Consider the following 27,994-nt stretch of genomic DNA (forward strand, 5'->3'; position numbering starts at 1 on the left):
CCATCTAAAAGTCTTTGGCTCATATTGTATATTTTCTGGTTAAACTACCATGCTCATCTACATGAGCCTTGTTATATCCTAAGTCACTTCTACATGGTATTATCTACAATATCTCCCATAGACAGGTCAGTGTGAGCACTCGCTGAAAAATAGCACTTGCTATATAGGTGTGCAATGCGTCGTTGGAACCTCAAGTGTATCAAGAATATATAATGATAAGTCGACGCTAAGTAACATCCGTGGCCTTAAATATCGAAACGATCAATAGTGTAAAGTGGGAAAGGAGCTAACACTATGATAAGAATACTGACTAAGGCCAATCCTCTGGTTCTGAGTTCTCTAGTCCAAGGAAACCGGTGAAGAGGACGGTTCAACTCAGATTTCTTCCAGGCGCGGCCGACTTAGGACCTATGTTCAGAGCACGAAGGGTGATGGCAAGCCACATTTGATTCCCAAACCTCTTCAGGTTTCCATTTGCGTATCCGAGGCAATATCATACTCTCTCCCCTACGCGAAGTCGAATTGAACTGCATTACACCTCTCGGACTTAAAACTCCTATGCTTGAATACTGGGGGTCATCACAACTATGAGTACCTGCCTGTTATAACTATGATCGACTATAGAGGGTGTATCAGCTATATATGAGACTACAACGAAACTGGGTCTGATGACCAACAAGAATATCGAAATTGGCAGTTAACGGCCGAGCACTAGATTTTGCTACTTCCTCACTTGTGATTATAGATCAAGGGCCACGACACCGTTGTGCCTCATATAATTATCAGCCACAATGAAGACGCGTAATCTGGGGGGTGTACCCCGTGCAGAATGATAAAATGTAAATCTATAGGAGATAGTATTCCGTAGGGTTCTAATCATAGCATACCACCCGGATTTATAGAGTTGGATGATATAATTGGTATCCATCATCGAGCCTTTGAATATTATGAAAAGAGGATTGGGTTTCTTAGGGCCAATATGACCCTCTAAATAGGTTCAATATACTATGAAGTCAAGACTTCTTAGATATTAAGCTAATTAAGTTACCTACGCACTTGTACCTTACTCGCAACTAAGGAGAAAGTGTCGTATAAGGGGCCTATGTTGTATTCAAATTTACAACTAACGGATCTTAGACGATACAATCAACATTCCAATTTACAAATCACTAGATAAGATCATCTACGTAGAAGAAGAAGAAGAAGAAGAAGAAGAAGCCGCTTTCGGGTGAGTAAGTGGCTATCGCTTTATATTTCTCTATTAAGATATTATTCGATTCCTGGTACTATATCCGAGACGGAATAACTAGTGATGGGGGATATATATCGATACCCCGAATCTATTGGCTGAATTCCGAAGGATTATCTCATTGCCACATAATTGACCTAGGTGAAAACGATCCCTTTACATATGTCTGAGGAGTTCGAACTCTCAAGCTGAGGGCGTGCAACCCACTGATACACTTCTAACATACAAGACGGAGGAGCAGAAAGATGATAGGGAAACATGACATTCATAGTAAGTGTACTAAGGGCGCTTGCGTATATCAGGGTAATTTGCTAGGGTTAAATTTCGAGTTGGTGTTTGCTGCATGAATTTTCTCTCACAAGGCCCAATATTCTCGGCGTCTGATGTTAAGTAACTAGACATAAATTTTGAACTTGCTAGTATCTACTAGGGGCGGGTCGATGAATCGAAGAGTTTGCTAAGAGGTATTCACTAGTCACGAGCGAAAATCTCCTAGTGACACTATATTACACCAATCCGTATAGCATCCGATAAACTCCCATGAATACGAGTCTTTCGACCCGGGACGGACCTATAACTCCCCCACCACGCCGGTTGTGCTCCTATTTGCCACGGGAACTTCACACGAAGTGCTACTAGAACATAGCTAATTGCATTTAAGTAATAGCGTTCCTATTCTGGTATAACAAAGAGACGGATCGAGCGAAATTAAAATCCATCAAGTAATTACTAGGTTAGTGATGTAGAAAAGATCCTACGTTACCGAAGTTATGGCTTCCGAAGGAACAACAAACATACTCGATCCTTCAGCCTAGGGAATCCTAGAATACGACGGTAACGAGGATAGCGATAGAAATCGGCCATAATATCTAGGTAGTCTTATATAGATAACTAGGTAGGTACTTACCTGAGGTGAGTTTCTTTTTATTTTATAGATGCAAAATATGCGGGGATCAAAGCATGCTATTTCTAGTATAGCAAACTGATGAGATCCATGAGACCCATTTACCTCGGTCCTAAGTGTATATTATATTAGATTGAAAAGTAACGTATCCAGAGCTTTATCGTCAGTGCCGCTCAGAGCGCGTAGTTTAATTTCCCGCCCACTGGGAATTGGTGATAATCTTTAACTGATTGACGAGAGGCCATCACCCCTCTAATTTAAACTAGAGCTGAATTTTAGTGTAACGTGGGCGGCAATGGACTGATCTGGCCAATCTGAAGGGACGATCCCTAGTGGTACGAGTTGTAAGATGTCTTTGCTTGTCGTGGGGCCATCAATTAAACATACTAGTCTTGCGACACTCTTGTTAGTACCTGGTATTGGTATTGGTATTAGTAGACTTGTAAGCGTTAGACGATACACACACCCATACAAAAAAAAAAAAGGGATCGAAGAACATATCGCATGGTTTGTTCTAAAACGGACCATTAGTAAGATGGATATATTAAACGCGGAAGAAGCCAAGACTAGAGGATCCGCTTCGCATAAACAGTCACCGGCGGCTGATGACGAATTTTTCGGGAGCTAAAGGGTGATGGCACCAGCGGAAGCGCCCAATAAGGGGGACCACGGGGTCTGAAGGCCCTGGATTTAGGTACCCTGGATCTACAGTACATCGATTATAATTTATGCCGAAATTTATTCTCGTTGCTTGGAAACGGGGACTTCGGTAACAGTGTACTAGTATAAACAGCGGGTGATCTCCATAAGAGATGGAGATCTGGAAGCTCCTAAGAAGTGGTAAGTAGTAAAATCGCTTTAAAAATTCGGAGCCGATGGGGGTAGTTATGTAACTCTTGTAGTGTCTTATGGTGTATGTGGTGTTTGTGGTTCGCGGCGCGTCGTTTCTTGCCCCTGTGAAGATCTAGTTCTCTTCCATCCAATCTCGCAAAAGCATAAGCGATACGTACCGAGAGATTGTATATGATACTTTATATAATATAAGAGTGCCATGCTAAAATTGGAGGGTATAATATGTATCATGGTACCGCGTGTTACCCCTGTTATAGATGACGATGGCATTGACGACATGGTCTGGGGTTTAGCTTGTCTCGGCTGTCTCGCCAGTCTCAGTCTCGTTAGTCTCAACTTTAACGAGACCTGTAACATTAGCTCAATTCTCTCTTTTTCTAACCGCGTAAATCCCTTTCATATCACCTGTAATATTACTTTGTGCAACAAAACCAATCTTCACCATGTCTTTACCATCAGTTACCACGTGTGCCACCAACGGGATTCGATTAGGAATTAGGAGCGCACTTTTATGATGATCATGAAAAATATCTGACGGGATCTTCAGTGATCATAGCCGGATACTACAGGTCAGTATTTTAAAAGCTTAGCTGGACGAGGCAGGTGTTCGTAGAATTCGTAAGAACTCGTGGCTGGTGATCAACATTTCGTAAGGCTTCCATCAAGGTTCATCTGATAAGTCTAGATAAATTGACCGATGCTTAATTCTGCAAGCCATAGATCAAAAATAAGGAGCCGAAGGCGTTTTCATATGAATAGTCGGCCAATTATCGTCGACTCTTATCCTAATATGGTAGGCAAAGAAGAAGTACATTTAAATTCAATTGGATCAATTAAAATCAATTGTACATCGAGTATTCTTATCTAATTGGTACGTAGATAAAATACCTGACAGGCTAGGGTAGTACCTGACTGTTTGAGGTGAAAGGCACAGCCCCACAATCCTTGTTTGCTAGGATGAATTATTGACCAATCATATGCTTTAATCATCTTCAGCAACCTTCCCGATACAATTTATCCTCTCCTATGGGCTATTTCACGCCGACTAGGTCCCTTGGGTCTTTCCTGCACATGCAAACTGCCCGCAACTGCATCCCGAACGTAGTGGTCAATTCTGGTAATTCCATTCTTTCCTTCCTTATGGATATTCCATCCGGCAGTTATTGACTTTTAGTCCACTTTCATTCCTTTCGTAACTCTTTTCCATCGTGCATACCTCAAACCTCATACCTAAAAGGTATCGTACATTTCGGTCACCGACCACTTTCCATTCATTTGTAAAAAAAAAAAAAAAAATCATTCGTCAACTTCTATTCTAGTAGGAACCCTTGAGTTTTTACTCCTCTAGTTCTGGTAACCTATTTTTCCCTCTCAGTCACCTCGGCTGCGTACATACTGCATACTGCATACTGCCTGAGGAACCTCGTTGAGTTAAACGTCAAGTACCAAGTCCTACGCAAACGACGGGGACGAGCACCACGAAAACACTCAACAATCCAGAAATTGTTTGTTTGACTACTACTTCGTACTTCAGGTTTCCTACACGTCAGGTGTTTCCCCGTTAGGTTACCTTAACCCTTACGATTTCACACGGACTTCCGCGACTTTGGATCACATTGCACAAGTCGTCGACCTGCTGAATTCCGATTCTCATAATTCCTATTCGGCTTCATTTCGCCGTTGACTTTCTACTCACCATCAATCAGTACCTAACTACATTCTTCCGACTCAGAATAGCCATGGGCTACCTCGTGGGACTGTGACATTTACTCGTTTCGTCCTACGCAGTTCTCTTCTATTGTTTATTCTTCAATTTGGCCAGCTAGCTTGGTCACTTTCAACTTGAGATACCCCCGATATTCAACTTCCATTCTTGTTCAACTTCTTTCCGCCTAGTTTGCGAAGTTCTGTCGATTTGTCATCGACATATTACGTACCATACGATCCTCTGAATTGTTATTTACGAGTCTATACTCACGATCACGGATCTCACGATGATGTTCATCACCGTTTTCGCCTCCCTTGCCCTTTTCTTGGGCCAAGGTCTCGCTCAGGATGCCGGCCTCCTGCCTTGTGCTGTAAGTAAAACCTGTTCAAAAATGCAGCTGCCTACCTAATTATCTGGTTGATATGCTCAGCTGGACTACCCTCCCTTTCTATCCCGTGTATGCATCTGGGCTTTATAACTGACATGGGTCTTTTTATCTAGTCGGGTTGCGTCAATGGCGTCTTCGCCAATTCAGCCGCCATGGGATGCGACATGAATGATCGCCTTTGTGTCTGTGGAAAGGGTGCTGATTTCTCGGACGGCATCCGCGATTGTATCAACCAGGCATGCCCCAGCGACGTAGCTGCGGCACAGATTTCGATCGCTCAGGGTTACGGTAACAATGAATGCCAAGGTAAGCAACCATAACAGCAACCTAGACCCCCCTAATATTCTGCAAGACCTCTTGATTAACAAGGACATTTTAGCCGCATCATCTGCAGCTGCAGCTCTATCTTCTCCCACACCAACCCCTAGTACGCCGGCTTCTTCCACTGAGCCTCAACCTACCGAGCAGGCTGCCGAGTCCGTTTCCTCGACTACGGCTGCGGAAACTACCAAGGCCGCGGAGACTACTAAGGCCCCTGAGGCAAGCCCAAGTTCTACCTCCGAGTCGGGCTTCTCTGCTGCATCAGTTGAATCGATTGCTTCCAGTTCGACCCCTACTGCCACTGAGTCGTCAGCTCCTGCGAAGACTTCTGCGGCTGCCTCTGTATGTTCATTGTGCCTCTATATTACCGCGATGAATGAAATAACTAACCTCCTATTTAGTCATCAGTACCGTCAGCTACTACTAGCAATTCAGCCGTCGCCGCCGGAGCGACATCATCGGCAGAGAAGACTGATGAAGGATCATCCCCCAACCAGGATAACGGGTTAAGTGTTGCCGCAAGAGCCGGCATTGGAGCAGGTGTTGGTGTTGCAGCAGTTCTAGTAATGATCATTGCCTTCTGTCTTCTCCGTCGCCGATCAAAGACACCTGAACCAGAGCGCGCCCAGACCATGCAGATCTCGCAGCCTCTTCCAGGATCTGGACGACAGTTCGCCGAAGGTGTCCGCTTACCCGACCCTACTTTGTCCAAAGACTTTACTCCGTCGGCACCATCACCAGAGTCCGCGGAACGCAGCCCTTCGCCTATGGCCCGTCCGTATTCACCATCGACCGCGTCATACGCTTCGGAACTTGATGCCAATGCGCGCCCCTATGAGGATCTGTCGCCGCGAACGCAGCCCCGAACTATGATCTAATCGACACCCCGTGCGTACGACTCTGCGTATCAGCCCATTTCCGATTAGGATTTCTTTGTTGAGTTTGCGGATGCTTTTTTCATGAGTTAGGAACCCGATATCCAAGTCATCCCTTTCAAGGATTTATTGCGGATGGTTACAGTATGGACTCGGCTCGTTTTAGTGGTAATTCCACTGGTGTTCTAATGACCTACTTTGGAGGTCTAAAAGAGAGAGAGAGGTTTCTCCAGTTTAATCGCACCGATTTACGTACGAGAGATGGAACTGGTAATTACAGTCAAGACGCAGAAACCGAATGATGTAGTTACAGAAGGGGATGGACTTGAGATGAGGCTTTGCTATTTATTGGCATGAAAACAACAACACAATAACAATCGCGTTTTGTAGTTGATTGTGATACGTAGTTACGTGACATTAATTTTTGCTGGCCAGCTTTGCAGATCAATGGCCCCCTTTTTTGTTGTATTTAAGGTTCGCTGGTAGAAACCCATAAATACCTAGGCGACGCAAATCTCGCTGCTTAGACGGCGGATTTAATTCCTTTTGTAATGTTTTTGTAAAGCTCTTTCTCGAAAACAGAGCTATTACATATTCTGAATCGAGTCGATTTCTTCTTTATGGTACATGTACCGAGATGATACGATATCTCTTACATAGAAACATGTGCAATCATGTCCGCTATTCACAACCGCATCATCATACATCATATTTGACCCTTGAATTAGACTAACTATTTGCTCTTTACCAGCTGTAGTAAGGTCTCTGTGCCGTAACTGGCCGGTTCGGTAGATGCACCCATGGGCGTTTCCGCGCCTGCTTCTCTACCTTCTCATCGTGCAGTCGCATCCTCGTCTTCTCCTCCTTTAGAACGAGGGAGATGGCTATAAAGAGGAGAGTTCGTTAGTTTTGGCACGACGACTGGAAATGTGTATGTTGTCGTTCGGGCGAAGGTGTGCTGTAAAGGGATGGCAGATGAATTCATGCTCGGACACTTACCAGCTGTTGGCCGCCACATCTGCGACATGCGGCTTCGCGCGTGGTACTGTATGCGAATGCCACGCCAGGGACCCTTGGTGACCCAGGACTGGTCGACGTACAAAGTCGTCGGATCATTGACCTCGAGCCAGCGGCCGTCCTTGGTCTGGATCTTGCGCGGCTTCTCGAGGGTCTTGCCGTCTGCGGCGCCAAGTCCCATACCGTGAGCTACGATGGCTTTGTCACGCGCCTCCTCCAGCTGCCACTTGACCTCGCGGGCCATCTTCTTCTTGCTGAAGCGCATCTGCGTGATAGCGTCGTCGACCGTCTTGCCGGCGATCTGGCGCGATAGGAACATCAACTTCTTAGTGCTAGTTGGTAGGTACGTGCTGGCGCTCGTGTGTTGCTTCTCGGTAAGCCGTATGCGCTGCTCCCGCGTGAGCGGCTTGTCCCCGTCCCGCACCATCTGCATCACCTTCTTCTTGAGGAAGCGCACGCGCCATCGGGGATCGGGATTCTCAGCTCGTTCCATGTGCTCCTTTACTTTCGTACCGGCACTATATCCGGGCCCTCTCCGCTGTCCTGGTTGCTGTTGCTCGAGCTCCTGCTTTTGTATCCTCTCCGTGTCCTTGATCTCCTCGTCGAAGATGGAAGATCCCTGTGTTCGTTGCAGATTCTTCTCGGCTATCATCTGCTCGCGTTCGCGCCGGGAGATCTCTTGGGCAAAGGGCGAATTGGCTTTGGGCTGGGTGCCCCAGTTGAACCAGGCATTGCGGCGCTGCGTTTTGGGTTGTAGATATTGTAGATGTAATGAGGGTTTGCCGGCGGTGGCCTGCGCTGCTATAATTCTTTAATTAGCTAACCTATAGGGTGTAATACGACTAATATAAAAGTACCGGCTGTGGCTACCCGCCTTGCCGGCAGATGTAAGCTCATGGCTGTTATGAATTGGTTACGTTCGGCAGCATGAGACGGAGCTGTAAAGCGGGTTCAAGGGTCTTGAAGTTGTAGTTAAGAAAAAGTTCAATATCGAAATGGTCGAGATAATTATTTACCGGGGTTTAGCCGCTGTCACCTTTCGGCTATCGGACTAAAGGGTACAAAAATACCTCTATTTCGTACGGTTACATATGTATGAACTGTAATTATTTCACGTGACTCAGCGCAAGAAGCTCCTCTCAAAGCTTCGCGCGAATTGGGAAACTTGATCAGACCATTTCCAACTTTTGAACGATAGACTCGAGAATTCCACGAATTCGACCGCAACCTTCCCGCTAAACCTACCTCTCACTCGTCTTCCTCAGAATCGCATTCGAAATGGCCATCGCACCTATCACCGGCGTAAGTTATCTACTACATCCAATTGCTGTCCATACCCCTCCAAATTCATGAGGCTGATTTTATAATTACAGATGCTCCGACGGGGCCTTGTTACCGACCTCGGCATTGGGCTCGGTACGTCTATCCTAATATTGGAAAGCCTTCCAATACTTTCCGATATCAGACATCATGCGTGGGGCTCTTAGCTAACTTGAATCGTAGGATTGGGCGTAACCTTCGGCTCTCTCTACTGGTACGAATATCATTTATAATTATACTCTGGAAAACTCGGAAGATCGTTATGGACAGTCATGATAGACTAACTTGCGTTACTCAGGCACGGATATCACATGCCGCGCACCCACGCCCGAGACAACTTCTACAGACAACTCGAGCAAGAACGAGCTGCCGCGAGAAACGTCTAGATGCGTTTACGATGAAGGACCAGCGCAGAATACAGAGTGCGAAGGGGAGGGAGGAGAGAGGGCGCAAGATACTAGACGAGAACGACTTTTCTATTGTATAGTTGGAGAATGCCGTAGAAAGTGGTTATGCTTTGGAAGCTGGGGACGGCCGACTGTATTATACGAACGAGTACCCGCCCGCCGAATTCAGGCTCCCTTGAGCATTCTTCTTATCCGTTGGTCCGTATAATACGGTCTGATGGTTAGTTTAACCAAGCATGCTATATATATGTGCTGGTTTTGTTTGTATGGCTATGAGTATGACGTAGTTGTAATTATACCCAAGGTATGAAAGGTCGTAGATGAGTGATGGTAATAGGTTAGGTGCATAATACGAGATTGTCGTAATATGGGACATGCTGTGATGAAAGTAGCGTTTCCTTTAAACTTAGAATTGTATCCTGTATCAACATCTATAAATTTATACCTATAATCAGATATAACTATTTGACAAAGAATATTCTCAGGATGAATTCTCCGTTGAGAATATAATAAGAATTGATTAGCAAATATTAATACACTTATGAATCAGTATATCACAAAAATGATCAAGTATCTAATATGGTTTAATTATTTGATTTCTTAAAGCTAATGATTTTATCAAACTACATGCCGCCCCCGCCGGTACTCTCATCTTTCTTCATCCCCTCCCAAACCGTAGTCTCAACCATAAAACTCCCCTTCTTATCCTGACATCTAAACCGGACAATCAAAGAATCAGCCTACTTAGTCACATACTACTACAAATAAATAAATAAATACAAATTGAATCAAACTCACCGGCGGAACCATCGCTGCACGGGCCAACACCGAACGGGACTATTCGATACTTCGGGTCGGTCGATCTGGCATTCGTATTGGACCATCGAGAAGAGTTCGCAGGCGGACAAGTCGATTCGGCCGCCTTTGCGCATACGACCGTCTGTAGCTTGGATCTCAGATTCGAGTTGCGAGGCTGGGAAGACGCGGCACGGAGGCGCCATCGCTTCTCTCTCTTCTTGTGAATTGCTGCTGGGACTTATGAGATGTGAGATGTGATGTGGAATGGTTAGATTAGATTAAGAGGATGGATGCTGCGACGGCAAAGCACGTCGGTGCTCGATTGCTAGGTGAAATCGAAGAGGGGAGCTTAGAAGAGGTATGTATTCATACTTTAATGCCCAGCTTCTTCTTCTTTTTTCTTTTTTCTTTTTTCTTTTATAAGTTGTGTATATGAAGGATTGAAAGATGATTCATGTCCAAAGCTTCAATTAAATCTTATCTTATCACTGGTTCATATTACTTTTATTCTTAGTTTCATCCCTCCTTTTGAGTCTTTTTTATTATCATGAGGCTCGACACATTATTTTATTATTATAACTAATTTACTCATTCTAGCTTCTAGACTCCCTTCGTGTCAACCTCACAGGCGGTTCCTCTAATAATAATATTCGTCCGGATATCCCCATCCCGACCCTCGCCAACATCGCAGCTCGCTATCACAAGGCAACACAATCCGCGCCGCCACCGGTCTTCTCAGTAAGCGGGCGCTATCTTCCGCTCCTATACCACTTAATATCAACTCTCATTGCCGAACCACATAACTACACAGTAGTCGTTATCGACGCCGAGAGTCGTTTCAATGTAGCCCGCCTTATATCTTCGAGCCCCTCGAACAATATTGCCAATAGCAGCTATCCAGCACAGCTACCTGATCTGCGCCATGTATACGTGTACCGGCCGGCACAGGGGCAGGACCAAATGCGGGCGGCGGTGGCGGCAGCAGGCGAGTGGATGCTTTACGGGGCTCACGGGAGCCGAGCTCGCGAGTGGTGGGGCACGGTGGTGATCGGTGGGGGAAGTGGTGTAAGTGTAAAGGGAGATGTGAATGCGGGATGGAAGGGCTGGTTGAGGGTCGAGAGGGAGGAAGTAGCCGGATTTCCGGCCGGTGTTAGTGTCGAAGAAGCACTACGTGATAGAAATAAGAGGCAAGAGGTTGTTGATGATGCGGGATGGGTTGCGGGTTCGAGGGTTGGGAGTTATGTGTGGAAGAATTAATTAGATATTTGAAATATATATTAAGGTGTAGTTACTTCCTTATTTTAGAGAATTAGAGTAGTAGAATTATTCAGTTACTTTATTCGAGATTCTAAGAAAAGTTGTATTATCGTGGTGTATATCAGGTGTATATCATGGTAACAAGTAAAAAAGGCTTGACTGTTAATCAATCATCAATATATGGATATAACACCGTCTAAATAAGAAAAGCAAGGGTTATTGCATATTAGATCTCATATGTGCGACTTAGTGGGGTTGAACCCATATCAGGTTAGACTAATCTTTGTTAGGGGAACAACGTCACCTAGGCCGAACTTAAATGAACTTAAACTCAATTCTCTTTCTTTACACCAACAGTCCGCGAATCCTTCTACTTCCCATATACAAACGGTCTAGTTTAATAAATCGATACAGTCAACATATTCGCATAATAAAATATAATAAGAGTTAATACATAAGGGATGGCGTCGTCGCAATACAATTCCCTTGCTCCACTCCAGCAATATAATCAACTGTCCTTTGCCGTTATTCCCGAACACCAACAGCAACAACATCGACATCAACAACCGCAACATCAATCTCAACACCAACATCATTCGAACTCTCATCCCCATCCCCATCCCCATTCACAACCTCAACCTCAACCTCAGCTTCAATCTCGTCACCACCAGCAACAGCAACAGCAACATCAGCAACATCATCTACATCAACCCGCTCCCACCCATACACAACCAATCGTTGCACCGACGTACCAACATCCACCAACATTACCATCTACGACCAACATCAACCCACAACCACAGCGACAACAACATAATATCAATATCAACGTCGATTCCGATTCCAGTCCCGATCCAACGCCATTATCGACTACACCCGTAGTAAACCATGGCGCCAACAACAACGCAGATCCCACATCCTTCGGCCCACCCCAGCGCAAACGTCGTCGCGTAGGCCGACCACCTAAATCGCAACTAGAGCGTGACTACCTCGATCAGCGAGCCTCTAACAACCTTACACCCCCTCAACAGCCGCCGCCTCCTCAAGTCCATTCACCACACCCCTTAAACAAGGGACCTTATAACTCGGCCGAGGATGCCGTCTTCTCCCTCCAACTTCACGTCTTTACGTCTGGATACGGCGTGTCGCAGAAGCGTACCGTCAAAGAAAAGCTCCCCTCGGGACGTTACGATCCCGATGGTGACGTCATTCGCAAGGACTTTGCGTGCGATCGTGGCGGGGCCGACTTCGTATCGCAGAGCACGGGGGAACGACGGCGTGAGAGCAAGAAGTGTGGATGCGGGTGGAAAGCCGTGGTGCGACGATTGAAACGGGAAGGTGATTTATGGTTTATTGATATACTAGAACCGAATCACAATCACCCCGTCACTCCTCCGGATCAGATGCACACAATCGCATCGTATAGACGATGGCAGCGCGAGAACAACGCCGGGATACGGACAGCAATCGCAAGACTGGCGCGTGCCGCCGCTATGCCCGCTCGACAGGTCGCCGACTACCTTAAAGGACAATTCGCAGACCCAGATCTAGCTCGTATCGATCGACATATCCTACGCGCTCTCAGTATGAGCGATGTCGATATGCCAGGTGGTGATGCGCAGCAGAGCCAGACTGTATTCGACGTCGTCGCGCGGAGGCCTACAATTATATTGCAGGAAAACGCTGGAGAGAGCGGGAGCAATGGGAATCCAAATGGGGGTGCCGTTACCGGTGTTCCTATCGGTGTGGGTGTTAATCCTACTGGTACCCCTAACCGGTATCAATGAGCAATTGCATTTTTCTTCCCCGTACGAAACTAGGGTCCTAAGGGTAGGAGTATCAATACCTAATGTTTGAAATATCTTGTCTCAAGTAATCGGTTGTTTTGAAGGTTTCCGGTATCTGGTTCATCTACCGCAGGTTGCGGCTTGGTAGGCGTATAAGGGGGTTAGGGGGAATCCCATCGTTGGCTTAATCACGGCTCGGTGCCGACGGGCTATATTTATGAGGACGCGTATAAGAACGTCAGCGTTTTAAGGGTTATTTGAATTGTCTGGCTACGTAACACACCTAGATATAGTATATACCTAGGTGATATAATTCAGTAGGAGACGAAAGAGAGGAAGATATGAGAGGAACGGTCTGACTTGAAATATGGCCAGCTCCTGAGAACAATGAGGGTTGGCGGTAGTAGATGAAGAAGATGAATAATACCAAACTAGTGGAAAGAAATACACCCTGCGAAAATAGGGGGATTTTAAGCCTGAGAAGTTAAATAAAAAGACGAGCCCATTCCATTGCTCTTATGCACATATATCTATAAAACAATATCACATACATAAAAGACTTGATTAAAAAGCAAGGAACTAATATCATTCAAATTTTCATACGGGAGGTTAGTCAGTCTAGGAAGGAGATACAGCTAGACTATTACGTTGAATCAAAGTAATATTTTGAATACATTTATACAAGTGATATTTATAGGTAGGTATCTTATTCTAACATCTAGTGCGAACGAGTTCACGATGATACATTAGTTCGTTAGATTAGTATCTTATTTTACATCTCGGTACTTCATAAGTATTGGTAGATTTGCCTGTCCATATTATTCCATCTTATTTCTCACTGTAGAGGAAGCCAGAAGCCAAGCCATTTATGCGCCCATACGGATGCTACGCTAAATGTGGACGCCTCTCCTTTAATAGGTATATAGAGGCTTAGTTATAGGTATTATCCAAGATGTCTATTCATCCCGGTTCTTCAATTCTGTGGCGGCATCGCGACCTCTTTAGCGAAATAAGGGATGAAAGCCTAAGCCTATGTCGGCACAGTGGCGCCGGGAGCATCGGTGGATTTCTTCGGCGAGCAGGTCGCGGACACGGCTATTACCTTTTTGACCGAGTCCAGCGCCTCGATACGCTCGTAGTACTTTTTCAAATTCTCGAACTCGGCTCCATCTTGTTCAAACACGTCTTGGCCTTGAACCCTGATTATATCGTAAAGGACAGGCCAAAATGCAAAGTCGGCCAGGGTCATAGTAGGCCCTGCGATGAAATCGTTGCCTTCCGCTGCATAATTCTCCCATGTACCCAATTCGGCCTTCAGCGTTTCGTGCTTTTTTAACAAGGCAATCCCTTGCTGAAAGCGAGTGCCCTCTTTCACAAAATCCCTGGATGGGTTACTTCCGGCTTTGGGGTCGTAAAAATGCTCGAGGTATAGCATAATTGAGCTCTCGCCCTCAACAGTCGTCTTTGGAGAATCATTATCGACAAATTTGATAGGGAGGTCCTTGGGGATGACGAAGGGGTCATTAGTAGGCTTCCACTTGAAGAGCGGCGACATGCTACCTCTCGCATAGCTAACTCCGTACTCAGCTAGCATCAATTGGATACGCATATTAACGACCGGATCCGATGACAAGAATAGTCGGGGTGCGGTAGAGAGATGCAAAACATCAAATCCTATGCCGTAATATTCTTCCCAGTTGAATTCTGTCGACTGGTTTTCCCTACCGAATCCTTGCAGCATTTTAATAGCCTCGGGCGTTTGTCCATTGATCACATTTTTTGCGCCTTCCCTCGTCTTTGATGTAGCCCCTTGCCCCCATATCAGCTTGTTTTCACGGTCCAAGAAGGTCCCTATCCTTCTGAACGTCAACGAGATGCGACCACCGTCGTAAGCTAGCTCCGCGTCTGATTTTTCGCGTTTAATCCTCTTGTCTTGTCGAATGCCGTGGAGCCATCGCATATTTGTCTGCAATCCCATCTGAAAAAGCGAATTGTGAGGTAGACGTGCTCGTTGGACTTGACGTTTTATCGTAGGTAAAGGCTCTGCATCTACTGAGTTCTTATTTCTCGGTTGTCGCTTTGTCCGTAGAGTCATAGTTCGTTCGGCACCTAGGCTAACATTGGCGATAAAGCTATCCTTGGAAATATCCAGCGTTTTATCGCTATGCTCTGAGATATAGTCGTTACCGTCACGGTAAAATTGTATAAGGACATGGTTTAGAGGATGTCCTAATTGTTTTTCGACTACTTTCTTAATCTCGAGCACTGCAGGAGAGAATGGTAGTAATGGAGGCGACTCGTCTGATGGATGACGATAAATAGGCATGCTACCATCCTCATCCACTTGTCCTTGGACAGCGACGAGCCTTGGCACCTCGCCGCCTTGGTGAGACATGCGCTGCCATTGCACCTCGTCTCTTACCCTCTCGAATATGTCCTCGGATACTGGGTGTGGTAATATGTCGTAGACAACCTTGGTATCACCCTCACATAGAAGCTCTCCCTCCCTTGGTCTTGACTGGTCTCCGGGTGCCATTATTCTACTATCGTCAACTTCAGTGCTCGAAATCTCTGACGGACCTTGGATCCGTTCTGGGTGCTTCTCGCTTGATGTCTCACTCACAATCCCTGATGATTCAGTTGTATTTTCTAATGAAGTTTTAGGATTACTGCTCTCTTCAGCTGACTTGTCGGATTCGTCGCTTTTTAATCTGACCGAATCAGAAATACTTGATTCCTCCTTTTTGCCTGGTTGTTTTGTTTCCTCCAAGGTTTGTTGAGAGACAATAGTTTTATCCTGAGTTGGTAATTGTGCTTTGTCCTGTGGTAAAACTTGCGTATTATCGTTATTTTTACTGGTATGACTACCTTTTTGTGAGTCATCGTCATCCGATTTTTGTTGTCGTGGCTTCGATTCGATCTCACTCACGGCCGCTACCGATGAACTGGCACGTGACTTTCGATTACTCTCCGTTGTTGGTTTTGTTGGTTTTACCAAGGGTTGAATCGATGGCGTTGTATCTTTCGTGGATGATTTGATACGGGGAATATCGGCTGCGCGCTGAGAATTTAGCGACAGGTTCTCAAGTGAGGGTAATAAATCTGAGGCTGAGGACGCAGCGAGATCATCCTCTTCCCCGGCACGACGTACTGTAGAGTATCCGCCGGCTGGAGAAGTTGCCGGTCTATCACCTGGCCTTCTCGACGGCTTCGACTTCGGCTTAATGGATGCTATGATGTCGGCTGAAAATAAAACATCGCAGCCCGTTGTTTTCGAAATCTGCTTGATGGAATTACGATGTTGCATTATACTATTATAACCGCAGCAATCATCAACTATCGTGATAGTGTATCCATGGCTTGCAGCGTCGACGGCGGTAGCCATAACGCTAATATTAGTCATAGATCCGCAGATAAAAAGCTCTGTGACAAGTCTCATACGCAGTAAGCGAAGTAGCTGCTCTGACCTGAAAGCCGAGTAATAAGTTTTCACGACTGAAAAATCCCTAGGTCCGACAGCCCCTTTTATAATTGGGTGCATCTCTACCCCAGAAGAACCTGGCCGGACACATTTCGGTAGGCTTGGAGATTCCTGGGTTAGAAACGCCTCCGGAGATTCGGCTTGCTGATTCGTCTGCGGTGGCGTTGGCCGTCGCCGACCCCGCGAAAGATCTGGGGATTGGGAATGGCTCGACCGATCCGATATGAGAATTTGTTCTTCCTGAGAAGACCGCGATTTCTCGAATCTGCTACATACCCAGATGATATCGTCGCCTCCTGCCCGTAGCGACGTCGCCAAGCCCGCTATCCGCTCTGGGAGATCCGGTGGCATTTTAATAGGTAGGGCGCCATCCTTAGCCAGAAAATCGTTCTGGGGGTCAACCACGATCAACGCTCTGCGGGTAGTCAGAGACGGGAGAAGGCTCCTGTCTATAGGAAACATGTTTATCAAGAAATTCGCTTGCAATGTCTAAAGAACTTCTAAGCCGGATATTAGTTCGAACTATGATATATAAAGGCGTAGTCGGTCAGGTAGCCAACTTACTTAATGTTATTTTTTTTTATTTTTAAATTTTCTTAAAGGGTATATCAACTGTTACGACATGCTCGGAAATAGCAGCCTCGTTCTCGGAAGACTCGAGGTTGACGGCGAAGGGCGTGACATAAAGTAGAGTCTACCTATACTGGGATATATGTATCACTAGGGCTGTAGAATAAGCTTGGCAATCCTCGTCCGGACAAATATAGTTGGACAGCCAAGGGGAAAGCCAAGGAAGGCCAATCCACCAATACCAAGAAAACAGACTAGGATTCAAGTGGATGAATACACTATACTTGAAGATCGGAAGCGGACCAAGATAACGAGAAGGCCGATATAGTATAATGGTGAAGAGCAATGAAGGGACCAAGGTCAGGTGAGAATTCGCGTCGACGATATTATATACGGTACGACATAAAGATGAATGAATATGAAGGTAAAGAAGATATGATATGTACAATTTGAGTTAGGTGGTCTTAGCCGAATTATTAAATGTATCGACGAAGATGAAGAATAGAGGTTGGTCACAAGTCACAAAGATTAAGAGACCGTAAATGGAAAGATCAAATTAGGAAGTATGGATAGAGGTATGGATAGAAAGGTATGGATAATAGTATGTAGGTAGTGTATGGATACCGTATGGATGCAAAGACGGGGCAAGGGTTTTACTATAAACGGTCCTGTCCTGATATGACGATGAATAGCATCTGCATGCATGTGCAGTCATCTAATAACAGCTCGACATATTGCTGTATACCTAGTAATAGTAGTAATAGTAAAATTTCCTTTCTTTTTTATTCTTCCGTTCGGGGAATGAAAATGAAAATGGGGGGGAGAAGAAGAAGTTGACAGGGGGGTAGGGGATTGAAGATGGGGGGAGTTGGAGGGGTGTGAGACAAGGAAATAAAATAAAAAATAAAAATAAAAATAAAAAGAGAAGTACCTAACTTAGGTAGATTAGGTGACATTTAACTAAGGTAGGTACTCCATTTCTCCTTATCCTTATTCTTTCCTTTAAATATTTTAATATTCTTACACCTTCTTTTTTTTTTCTTTCTCTTTCCTTTTCTATCTTTAAGAGAATTATGTAGAAGAGGTACATTACTACTACCTCTTCGTACCTACATCATGTATGTATCATATGTATCGAGGTGTTGTTGCGTTTTTAAAAACCACATGGCAAACTAGGGCTACTTAGTGGAAGTTCGAGGCGAGACCCCCATCTATATCATTCCGTCCAGTCCGTTTTGTACCTCTTTCAATGTTTTTTTTTATTTAGGTATTTTTTATAGTGGTGATGCAACCAATATATAGTGCATACAGTAGACATATCTACTGGAGTTTAGTGGTCAATTTAGTGGTCACGGTGATCCATTGAACCGTAGGTAACAGGCGCCTGCAACGGTGGATACAGTTTTTTTTTTCTTCTTCTCTCTTTTAACCCCACCAAAGTCTACTAACGTTAATTCGTTAATTCATTAATTCTACTTCTATTCTTTTCTTTTCTTTTTTTCAACCCCCCCTCAAATTGATTCTTTAAGACAAAGCTCTATAATATTAGAGAAGATACATTATACCACAGCCGAAACATTTAATGCTGTATCACTTTAAATATTTAATATTAAGTACTTAGATACTGTATTTACATACCCATTTACATCATAAGGTCCATGTAAATACCATGTGCCTAAGTACTTCTCGTATCAAAATACTCATCTTTTTAGTACGACATAATTCATTTCATATTTCTCAACTCTGATTTCTACTTATATGTATACTAACACGTATTCAAAATGTGTCAAATATGTACGCTCGGGCCGGTAATCTGCGAAATCTGATGGGGAGGTCAATGCGGATCTGCGAAGCTAAATCTATTGCGGTAGATCCGAAGGCCAACGTGATTCCGCCAATCTGTTCTAGACCTTCTCATCGAAGGCTTACAAGACCTAGCAGGACCTTGACAGTATCCCCCCCGGTCCCTGTCGAGCCCTGCTAAGAAGCCCTGTTGACGAACCGAAATTCTCCGCTATGACTGAGATGACTGAGATGACCGAAATGATTGAGATATCCACCAAGCGGATGCACTTCGTCCCCTTCGTCCCTTTCGTTTGAGCTTGACTCGATTCGGCTTGTTGATCAGACTATAATGCTCTGATCTAATCCTCTCCGGTGCGGATAGCAGCATATAGCAGCATATAGCAGCATATAAAGCGCATATAGACGCAAAACAAGTCACTACGATACCTGCTACGATCTACAATGCCGCATGCCAAACCAGAAACGAGCATCTAATTTGCCTTACTGATTTACCTTGCTGCATACATACCCATACATGCCCATATATATTTATATTCCCCATTCGAGGCCATATAATTAGGCCATGCTTCTCCTAATTGGCTTGGCCACGCATATATGTATGTATGTCTCCGTAGTCACGGCGCTATGCGTGAGGCATTAATCATGTGCTGTTTTGCATGCCAGATCCAATTTGACACGAACATCCGTCATTGATCGATGGCGAGGCAAATAAGCAGAATAAAGGAATACGGTCTCGTGCTGACCGCCCCTTGCGTAAGTCCTGTAGGTGACGAGGTACGTAGGTGTAAAGGTGTGTAGCTCCTGACGATCCCTCTGGATAGTCTCACGCCTCGCTATGTATAGGTGGTCATATAGACCATGTAGGCCATGTAGACACATTCACACACATGGCAACGATTCGTTTACTATCTGGTAGTATTTTCACCCCGGACCATAGATAGGTTGATTGCCCTGTCGACGGCTACACTACGACGTGATACAGAAGGTACAATATAGTATTTAACCGCTCGCAAGGACAACCATGCCTCGATTAATAGAAAGAAGAAAAAAAGATGACGTTCACGTGGGTGAAACTTCATGATCTTTGCCCATCTCCAACTGCAATTCTCCATTGTCATTGGCCGCCCTATCTGCTAACTACTTAATGTAGCTCATCTTTTACCTGACGTAGGGCCGTAGGCAAAATACTACATATTAACATGCTAAGGCGTGTAAAAAAGAACCATGCAGGGTGTGGATCGTTCCCCAGTCCAACCCCACGCCGATGCCCTGTCTTCTCACGACTAGCTTTGCCTGCCCGTGTCCTCTTAGATATATGAGACTTACCCTCCATGTTCTCTTGCTCGGTTTTGGATAAGTTGGGTAGACACCCTTACGATCGAGTAAAATCTACGGGCCCGCATTCCCCCGTAGGACTTCTAGAAGGCAGCAAGGATCTTTTTTTTCTTCTGTGTGAAGGATGCAGGATATACGCCTAAGGCTGGCCGTGCGAATCCTACGGGAACGACGGGAACGATGGGGATCTTACTGCCCTCGCGAGTCATAGCCAAATACTCGCGGGTGTTTAGCCAGGCACTTCAGGGGGGGGAACGAACTGTCAGCGAGTCACACGTAAGATGTTTATTATTGTAGCCGTCTTTTTAATTCGAAGATTAATTCATAGGCTGGTGAACGAGGCGGCGAGGAAGAAGACCGTTGTGGGTGTTACCTCGATCGCACTGACAACTGTAGGTACATGCAGTCGATACAACCCCAAACGGTCTCCTGCTTCTACATACAGACGGATACGTAGACGTACATATAACAAGCATGTGCTGCTACATATACATACATAAATGTACATATTCTTTCGGGTCTTCCCCGAGGGCCGCGTGTCGGAACTGTTTGTGTCGAGCCGGGGTGGGAAACTTCCGAGTGAGATACGAAATTAGATGGCGAGTCCTTGTCATATAAAAAAAAGATACAAAATGCAATCAATCAATGTACAATATAATAGGTACGTTATACTACGAATGTACGAGCGGGCGGTTCCGTAGTTCCCTACATATTCCCGCAGCGGGAGGAACGGGCTATGTCTCAAAGTGGGAGGTGAATATACGGAGCTGAGAAAAGAAAAGGGAAATAAAAAATTAAAAAAGACGGGCCAATGTAGAAATGAAGTTACGATGATGACGACTCGGCCGAGTAAGTTCAATTTACACATACCTGCAACTGGCCATGTGAGATGTGAGAAGCGGTTGGACGGCTCCCCATGTCACGTTTGTTACGCCGTCTATCCATAGTAGACAACAACATGTAGTGACCATCCGAGTCATCTACCACTATTTCAACCTACAACCGACGTTGGGACTTTAGTAGACCGTCTCCGATTCCGAGAGGCGTCGGCTTTACTGGTCCGATATCAAATATCTCCTAGGGGGGGTTGTATTAAGGACATGACTTTTTATACCCAGTTATCGTATCGGATCTTTAACTTCCTTTCTAGTCTATCGCTTGTCTATGTATAACTGATTCTAGCAAAATCTATCCGACCTCTTCTATTTCTCCTGACTCTCATTGGGCCGTCGCTCGTTGGGTTTCCTTTTTGCCCCTAACCGCTTTTTTTTTTCTTCTAGAAGAATTATATTCCTGGTCCTAACATCAGCTACCTACCTACCTATCCACCCCTGCCGTATGCACAACATCGTGTAGCAGCATAATGGAAGGAATAAAAAAATGGATTAACAGATGGAAATTCTCATCCCGTGGCCAACTTTCTCATCATTCGTCAGCTTGAGTTGAGCGAATCTTTCGTCTTCAGAGCCTGATTTGCAGCCTTCGGATCATCAAGACCCAACCGAACACGTCCGTCACTTCGCCCGCGGTAACATTTGTGATTACAACCTCATACTGTAGCAGCTGCCAGCTGTTGATTTATGGCACTTAACTGCCGGGTGATCTCACTAAAATTTGGCCGCTTGACTCCGGTTGGATCCGAACATTCACGATGCAGAGCCGCGAGCAGCACACCGACTCGCAATTCTTGTTCGTCGAAGTTGGGCCTGATGATTCGCCAAACGTCTTCGATCAGGTGGGCGAAGGCGAGCGCTTCGACCTGCTCGATTTTCTTGTGGTTTAAATTGCCGTAGATAGATGCTGCGCCGAAGTCGCCCAAGAGCGCGTGCCCCCTTTCGTCGTAAAGCACGTTATGGGCGTATATATCACCGTGTGCGACGCCTCGGTCGTGCAGGTGTTCCGCTGCGGCAGCGACTCCCTGAAGGATTCGCAAGCCCTGCCGTGTGGTTAAACTGATCTCCTGCGAGAAACAGTCCCTTGTACAACTCTGCAAGGACGGCGGGAGTCCTAGGGTTCCGTATTGCGTTGTGACAAGTTGCATGACAAGCCCTTCCTTATCGGGGTGATCAGTAATTTTCCCCAGAGGATCTATGAGATTAGCGTGGGATCCCGCTGTGATGCACGCCAGCATCTCATCGGCAGGAGTTCCATCGCTTGTAACATCTCCCTTGAATAATTTGATAGCTACTTCTCGAGCCTGATCAGTTCCGTTCCATAAGTTCCATAATCCCTTTGAGATAATTCCCGAAGCACCCTCACCCAGAAGGTTGTGAACATGAAGATCTGTCCAGCTGACCTCGGGAAGAGAGCTGAAAGGAGTGGTGTCACGAACATCCTTTGATGTCGCGGTTAACGAGCAACACGGATTACCAGCAAATGAGAGGAAAGCCAGCTCGGGTAAGTCGAAGAGCCAATTTGGAAGTTCTTGAATGCGATTGGCAGAGAGTCTTAATAGGCCGAGCTTCCTACATGCGACCATCTCGTCCGGCAGGCAACGCAGCTGGTTTCCCGCCAGCATACATTTTTGAAGGCGTCCACACCGCCCGATGCTTTTAGGTAAGGAGCTTATCCGATTGTTGGTCAAGATCAACCAACGAAGTTTCGGAGGCAAAGAATCCTCCGGTACAGTGGTCATCTGGTTACCGCGAAAAGCGACCATCTCGAGCTCGGGACATAATTCTAACTGTTTAGGAAAGACAGTGAAGTTACAGTCGGAGAAGAATGCTATCTTGAGCTTCTTTAGGCGACCAAAGTCTTCTGGTAAGCTGGATAGTCCTGTCCCCGAAAGATCGAGATGTTGGAGCGAACCGGCTACGTCAAAAATGTTGGTTGGAAAATAATGTAAGGGGTTTGCTACTTTCAACTTGGTGATCTCGCCTTGAGACCCATCCTCTTTACCCGAACTCGTCTGTAGATGCATTCTGCGCCCGAAGTTGTTTATTAACTCGATTTTATCATGCTTATAGAGAGAGTTATAGTACGAAGCAATTAAGCCCAAACAAATGAGCTGGGATGTTAGAAGCGCCACAGGATAAGAAGGATAAGCCTCTACTTAGTAAACGACGATAGAAGCATCACATAAACAGTGGAGATTATTAGGTATTCAAGTCAATTCAACCGTTAATTGATAGGTAGATGCTACAATCTACCTAAAGTAGTAATATTGAATGATGAATAATTTAAGTCGAGATGTACTTTATGATTACACATGGTGTTATATGAGGTATACAGCGGTAATTAGGTTTTCATATATCCCACTTTACAACAACAAGATTGAACTTCTTCAACATCAACATAGATATTAATGACATAGGTATAATCATTAAGCTGAGTCTTATGAATTCTTCGATATCAAACTAACAAATGATTATTATGCATCTATCGGTAGATATAGTTATACAAAGAGCTCAATTTGGTTTAATATAATTCATTATTTGTTATTTATATTTTCACAATCACAGCAATGAATAGCAACAAAATAGCTACGACATCATCCTTCACGATAATAATTCAACTTCTTTAGTCATCTCTAAAACAGTCAAGCCACAATCAGACCTTGTAGCCACATGTATACTGCAGATGTACGTACTGCAGGTGATTTAAGTAACACACTAACCTAGGCAGTCGTAGCTCCACTTTATTCGATAACCCGCGAATTAGAAGATCCCTGTCGGCCGAGCTTGTTTCCTTCGTTAACATCTTCAACTTCAAATGGACTAAAGCAGCATATCCCTCTTTAACACCTGCTTCGCATGAGGCTATTCAACATATTTTCAGTATCGCATCTTCAGATCTTTAAATCCGACATTATATTCCCCTCTCAAGATTCCCCGAATCTCTTCGAGAGATCAGAGATCCGCCATTGTCGCCATCGTTCGCAACATCGTTGTTTACGACTCGATAGCTACGCGACATTCGTTCCTTAAATACTAAGACCAACGAGACTAAGATAGAATCTTACGTATCTCAGGGAGGGCATATGACGAGCAGTCAAGCTCGGCGAGCTTGAATCCTGCAGTTTCCTTCACCTAGTTACTCGACATCACCTTAGTATTAAACACACGATATCTCGCTAGCAATATTCAACAGTCTGGTTTCACCTCGCATACGACGATAAGGCCCGTGTTCCTAGCTATTCCACCGGCCTTGCTTGTAGCTATTTTTGTGTTACTAGAACGAACCGCGTGGAAGAACTAGGATATTGGATACATACATACTATAAAACTCCTGCAAATATCTGATTTTTAATTAAGGCTTGGAGATCCGTGCTTTTTACAACTTCTTCCCCAATCCGGCTTCTCTATACTCGCCCCTACAGTCCAGCGATATTCGTATCCTAGACATTATTTACCAGTTCGTTCGATATCATGGATCCCTCCCTCAAACGCGCCGTTTCTACCGACGACGAGAATCAAGAGCCCGAGGCTAAGCGACAACGAACTATCGAACCCGACTCCCGCTCTGTTACACCAGCCGAGGTCGACTTATCAGAGAGACCGATTTATAATGTGGTGAGACGCCCGAATGCCGAAGACTTCGGCAGAGATGGGCTACGACGTTCTATCGGTGTGGCGCTGAAGCACGTGGGTTTCGACGCTGCTACTCCTGATGCCCTAGAGGGGTTTACGGAGACGGTTGACACGTGTATGTGCAAAATATACACCTCGTCCTATAACTTAGTATTCTAACTACAATGTAGATATCACTGGCTTCATCGAGCACCTTCGCCGTATCGCCAATGCGGCAAGAAGAAACGAACCTATACCCGAAGATTTCGAGCTCATCCTTCGTCGTCACGATGTTGACCTATCGTCTCTAAAGCTACATCTTAAGAATCCTGTACGGAAAGAGTACGTTGCGCCATCGTTCTTCGACCCGGTAACGGAAGACGTCCAATACCTTCAGAAGCCGCGGCCATTTCTAGGTGAAGAATTGTCTGGAGAGAAAGAAAAAGAGACCCGACCGTGGATACCCAAGAATTTTCCTGCATTTCCCAGCGCGCATACCTACCGATTCACCCCCGCGGAGCAGGAGCCCGATGTCGAAAAGGAGCAATTGCAGGCGGAAGCAGATGCGAAGAAAGGCGAGGCAGCGCTGAGACGAATCAACCGGGCTGCTAGAATTAGTCGACAGAAGGAGCTCAGAAACGTCGCGCAGCGCGATCCGCTAAGCCGCAAACGACACCAGAATTGGGAGGACATGATGTCTGACTTGCTACCCAAGGCCGGCCCAGTGACGAGTAGTGCGCCAGATATTGCCGACCATAGCTCGATTGTTAATTTCGGGACCAAATATGGACGGAAGGGAATACCTAAAAACAGCCGACGACCACAGGCTGACCCCTTCAATGGCATGATTTGACGACTACATATCGACTAGTCGATCTCTGATGAAGGAGGACATTATTAATATTAATTGGTCATGATACCTAATATTTATAGTAAGATGTTCCCCTATGAGACTGGTTTGTTCAGAGACTTAATTTGTTGCTTAGAGAGGTTATCTCATGCAGTGCTTTTACGGCTATGGAGATGAGCTCTATTAAACCGTCTCAATCGTATATAGTGGTTCTCTACTACTTCAAGAAACTGGTCGATGTTAGTTCTCACGTGCCCCCCTGTAAGTACGTCTAGACTTTGGGGGGGCGAGCGTGATACATGAGATACGGCTAGAGGAGAAAGTCGTCACTGAGGAAGAGTCGAACCTCTCTGAGTTTAACGATTTGGAGATACACATTAAGATTTTATTGTTTAAAGATACCCAATTCAAGCGTTGTCATTATATTCGATTCTATTTTGAGCATCGAGATAACCTTGGAATTTGGGTATGTTGATGTTTTACGGCGGGCATCGTAGAAGGTACTTAGAACCCCTTTTACGTATTAGCTACGTGTACGTAAGCGCATAGAGTCAACTAATTACATAACCTAGGGTATAGATTTGCCAGGTGTGAGGAGAGCTGACACAGCTGGCATAGCTGACATAGCTAGCACCAAACTTAGGGTGTCAATTGAGATGCTGATTGGATAAAGCCCCACCAATACGGCAACTCTGGTTTGGTTTTCCTAGCACCTGCCGTCAATTTAGCGATTTGACCCTAAGAAATTCGCACACAAAATTTGTCGGGGAAAATTTCAAGTTTGACGACTGTCATTTCGATCACTCGATCATCCAGCGAAGCACATCAACAACTCCTCCCTCGCCAACAATCTAAAAGGTGTACTTCGCGAAAGATTAGAGTATCCCTTCACAATGGCCGAGCAACTTATTCTTAAGGGCACTCTCGAGGGTCACGTAAGTAAAAATTAATGAATTAATTAATTCATTCATTCATTCATCACCTGAATTCAATTATCTGCGAAAAGCTGTCAATAGTAAACAATAGCTAACGAATTTTTGTGTAAATAGAATGGCTGGGTTACCAGTTTGGCTACCTCCATAGAGAAGTATGATCTATCACCTACAACGTCGCCATTTTTTTTATAATCGCAAGCTTACCTATCATCATGTAGCCCCAACATGCTGTTGTCCGGCAGCCGTGACAAGACCCTGATCATCTGGAACCTCACTCGCGACGAGTCGCAATACGGATACCCTAAGCGATCTCTCCACGGCCACTCTCACATCGTCTCCGACTGCGTATGTTATCTCGTTTTCCTACTGAAGATAGAGTGATGGATAAAAAAAAAAAATTGAAAAATTGGCTGACGGATTGGTATTCAGGTTATCTCTTCCGACGGCGCCTATGCTCTGTCCGCTTCTTGGGACAAGACCCTCCGACTGTGGGAACTCGCTACTGGCACTACCACGAGACGATTCGTCGGTCACACCAACGATGTTCTTTCCGTCTCTTTCTCCGCAGACAACCGACAGATCGTTTCGGGCTCTCGTGACCGAACCATCAAGCTCTGGAACACCCTTGGTGACTGCAAGTTCACCATCACCGACAAGGGCCACACCGAATGGGTATCCTGCGTCCGCTTCAGCCCTAACCCCCAGAACCCCGTTATCGTCTCCAGCAGCTGGGACAAGCTTGTCAAGGTACGTTTTACACCACTATTTTTATTACGAAAGAGAAGGACTCGCGAAACCCTTTCAAATGATGCTTTGCATTTTAAAAAGTATTTGCTACTTCAGAGCTTGTTTACAAGCCATGAGACATCTTAACACCATTGCACTGATGATATACACCTCGCTATTATTTGTTTACCACTTTCAAACATGAGATTGGTATCAAGTACTAACTCGTACCGCGTTAGGTTTGGGAACTCTCCACCTGCAAGCTCCAGACCGACCACATTGGCCACACCGGCTATATCAACACCGTCACCATCTCCCCCGACGGATCTCTCTGCGCCTCCGGTGGTAAGGATGGCACCACCATGCTGTGGGACTTGAACGAGTCGAAGCACCTGTACTCTCTGAACGCCGGTGACGAGATCCACGCCCTCGTCTTCTCTCCCAACCGATACTGGCTCTGCGCTGCCACTGCCAGCAGCATCATCATCTTCGACCTAGAGAAGAAGAGCAAGGTTGACGAGCTGAAGCCCGAGTTCACCTCGGTCGGCAAGAAGAGCCGGGAGCCCGAGTGTGTGAGCTTGGCCTGGAGCGCGGACGGCCAGACTCTGTTCGCCGGTTACACCGACAACGTTATCCGAGCATGGGGTGTCATGTCGCGAGCATAAATCCTTTCCCCCGGGGGGTCGATATCGGTCATTGACTGGGCGTATGGGATGGGCTGTCATTTGAGCTTTTTACTAAGGGAAATGGCAATCTCTTGTGGCTGGCAACGGAATTACATTAGAAACGTTGCGTTGCCGCTCGGTTGCTGCCATCAGGTAACCCAAAATTTTAAGGAATTGTGAAGACAATAATACCGTCTATTCCTCGTGCTGATATTGTGACACGAGTCTGAATCTT

The 27,994-nt window shown here is 45.5% G+C and overlaps 7 protein-coding genes across 7 annotated transcripts; 4 read left to right on the forward strand and 3 right to left on the reverse strand.

Annotated features, from left to right (window-relative positions):
- Positions 1-4,999: 4,999 nt before the first annotated feature.
- Positions 5,000-6,300, forward strand: GL218_01061 (uncharacterized protein; the record flags this gene model as incomplete). Its single annotated transcript, XM_033577509.1, has 4 exons — positions 5,000-5,083; positions 5,215-5,407; positions 5,481-5,764; positions 5,824-6,300. 4 exons carry the CDS (start codon positions 5,000-5,002, stop codon positions 6,298-6,300), a joined length of 1,038 nt encoding a protein of 345 aa, XP_033438934.1.
- A 741-nt stretch (positions 6,301-7,041) lies between these two features.
- On the reverse strand, positions 7,042-8,211 carry GL218_01062 (54S ribosomal protein L22, mitochondrial; the record flags this gene model as incomplete). The annotated part of the gene is made up of 3 exons (XM_033577510.1): positions 7,042-7,181; positions 7,297-8,115; positions 8,172-8,211. The coding sequence occupies 3 exons, from the start codon at positions 8,209-8,211 to the stop codon at positions 7,042-7,044; spliced, it is 999 nt and encodes a 332-aa protein (XP_033438937.1).
- A 1,914-nt stretch (positions 8,212-10,125) lies between these two features.
- On the forward strand, positions 10,126-12,883 carry GL218_01063 (putative mutator-like element protein; the record flags this gene model as incomplete). The annotated part of the gene is made up of 3 exons (XM_033577511.1): positions 10,126-10,197; positions 10,437-11,010; positions 11,979-12,883. 3 exons carry the CDS (start codon positions 10,126-10,128, stop codon positions 12,881-12,883), a joined length of 1,551 nt encoding a protein of 516 aa, XP_033438936.1.
- A 1,030-nt stretch (positions 12,884-13,913) lies between these two features.
- On the reverse strand, positions 13,914-16,826 carry GL218_01064 (Alpha-ketoglutarate-dependent dioxygenase alkB like protein 2; the record flags this gene model as incomplete). The annotated part of the gene is made up of 1 exon (XM_033577512.1): positions 13,914-16,826. One exon carries the CDS (start codon positions 16,824-16,826, stop codon positions 13,914-13,916), a length of 2,913 nt encoding a protein of 970 aa, XP_033438939.1.
- A 4,798-nt stretch (positions 16,827-21,624) lies between these two features.
- GL218_01065 (Leucine-rich repeat-containing protein 39) lies at positions 21,625-22,995 on the reverse strand (the record flags this gene model as incomplete). The annotated part of the gene is made up of 1 exon (XM_033577513.1): positions 21,625-22,995. The coding sequence occupies one exon, from the start codon at positions 22,993-22,995 to the stop codon at positions 21,625-21,627; it is 1,371 nt and encodes a 456-aa protein (XP_033438938.1).
- A 1,447-nt stretch (positions 22,996-24,442) lies between these two features.
- On the forward strand, positions 24,443-25,436 carry GL218_01066 (putative bromodomain associated domain-containing protein; the record flags this gene model as incomplete). Its single annotated transcript, XM_033577514.1, has 2 exons — positions 24,443-24,719; positions 24,775-25,436. The coding sequence occupies 2 exons, from the start codon at positions 24,443-24,445 to the stop codon at positions 25,434-25,436; spliced, it is 939 nt and encodes a 312-aa protein (XP_033438941.1).
- An 890-nt stretch (positions 25,437-26,326) lies between these two features.
- GL218_01067 (Guanine nucleotide-binding protein subunit beta-like protein) lies at positions 26,327-27,759 on the forward strand (the record flags this gene model as incomplete). Its single annotated transcript, XM_033577515.1, has 5 exons — positions 26,327-26,368; positions 26,483-26,520; positions 26,587-26,713; positions 26,798-27,115; positions 27,334-27,759. The coding sequence occupies 5 exons, from the start codon at positions 26,327-26,329 to the stop codon at positions 27,757-27,759; spliced, it is 951 nt and encodes a 316-aa protein (XP_033438940.1).
- Between the last annotated feature and the right edge of the window lie 235 nt (positions 27,760-27,994).

Source organism: Daldinia childiae (genome assembly GCF_008694065.1).
Source record: "Daldinia childiae strain JS-1345 chromosome Unknown Scaffold2, whole genome shotgun sequence".
NCBI classification, from domain to species: domain Eukaryota; kingdom Fungi; phylum Ascomycota; class Sordariomycetes; order Xylariales; family Hypoxylaceae; genus Daldinia; species Daldinia childiae.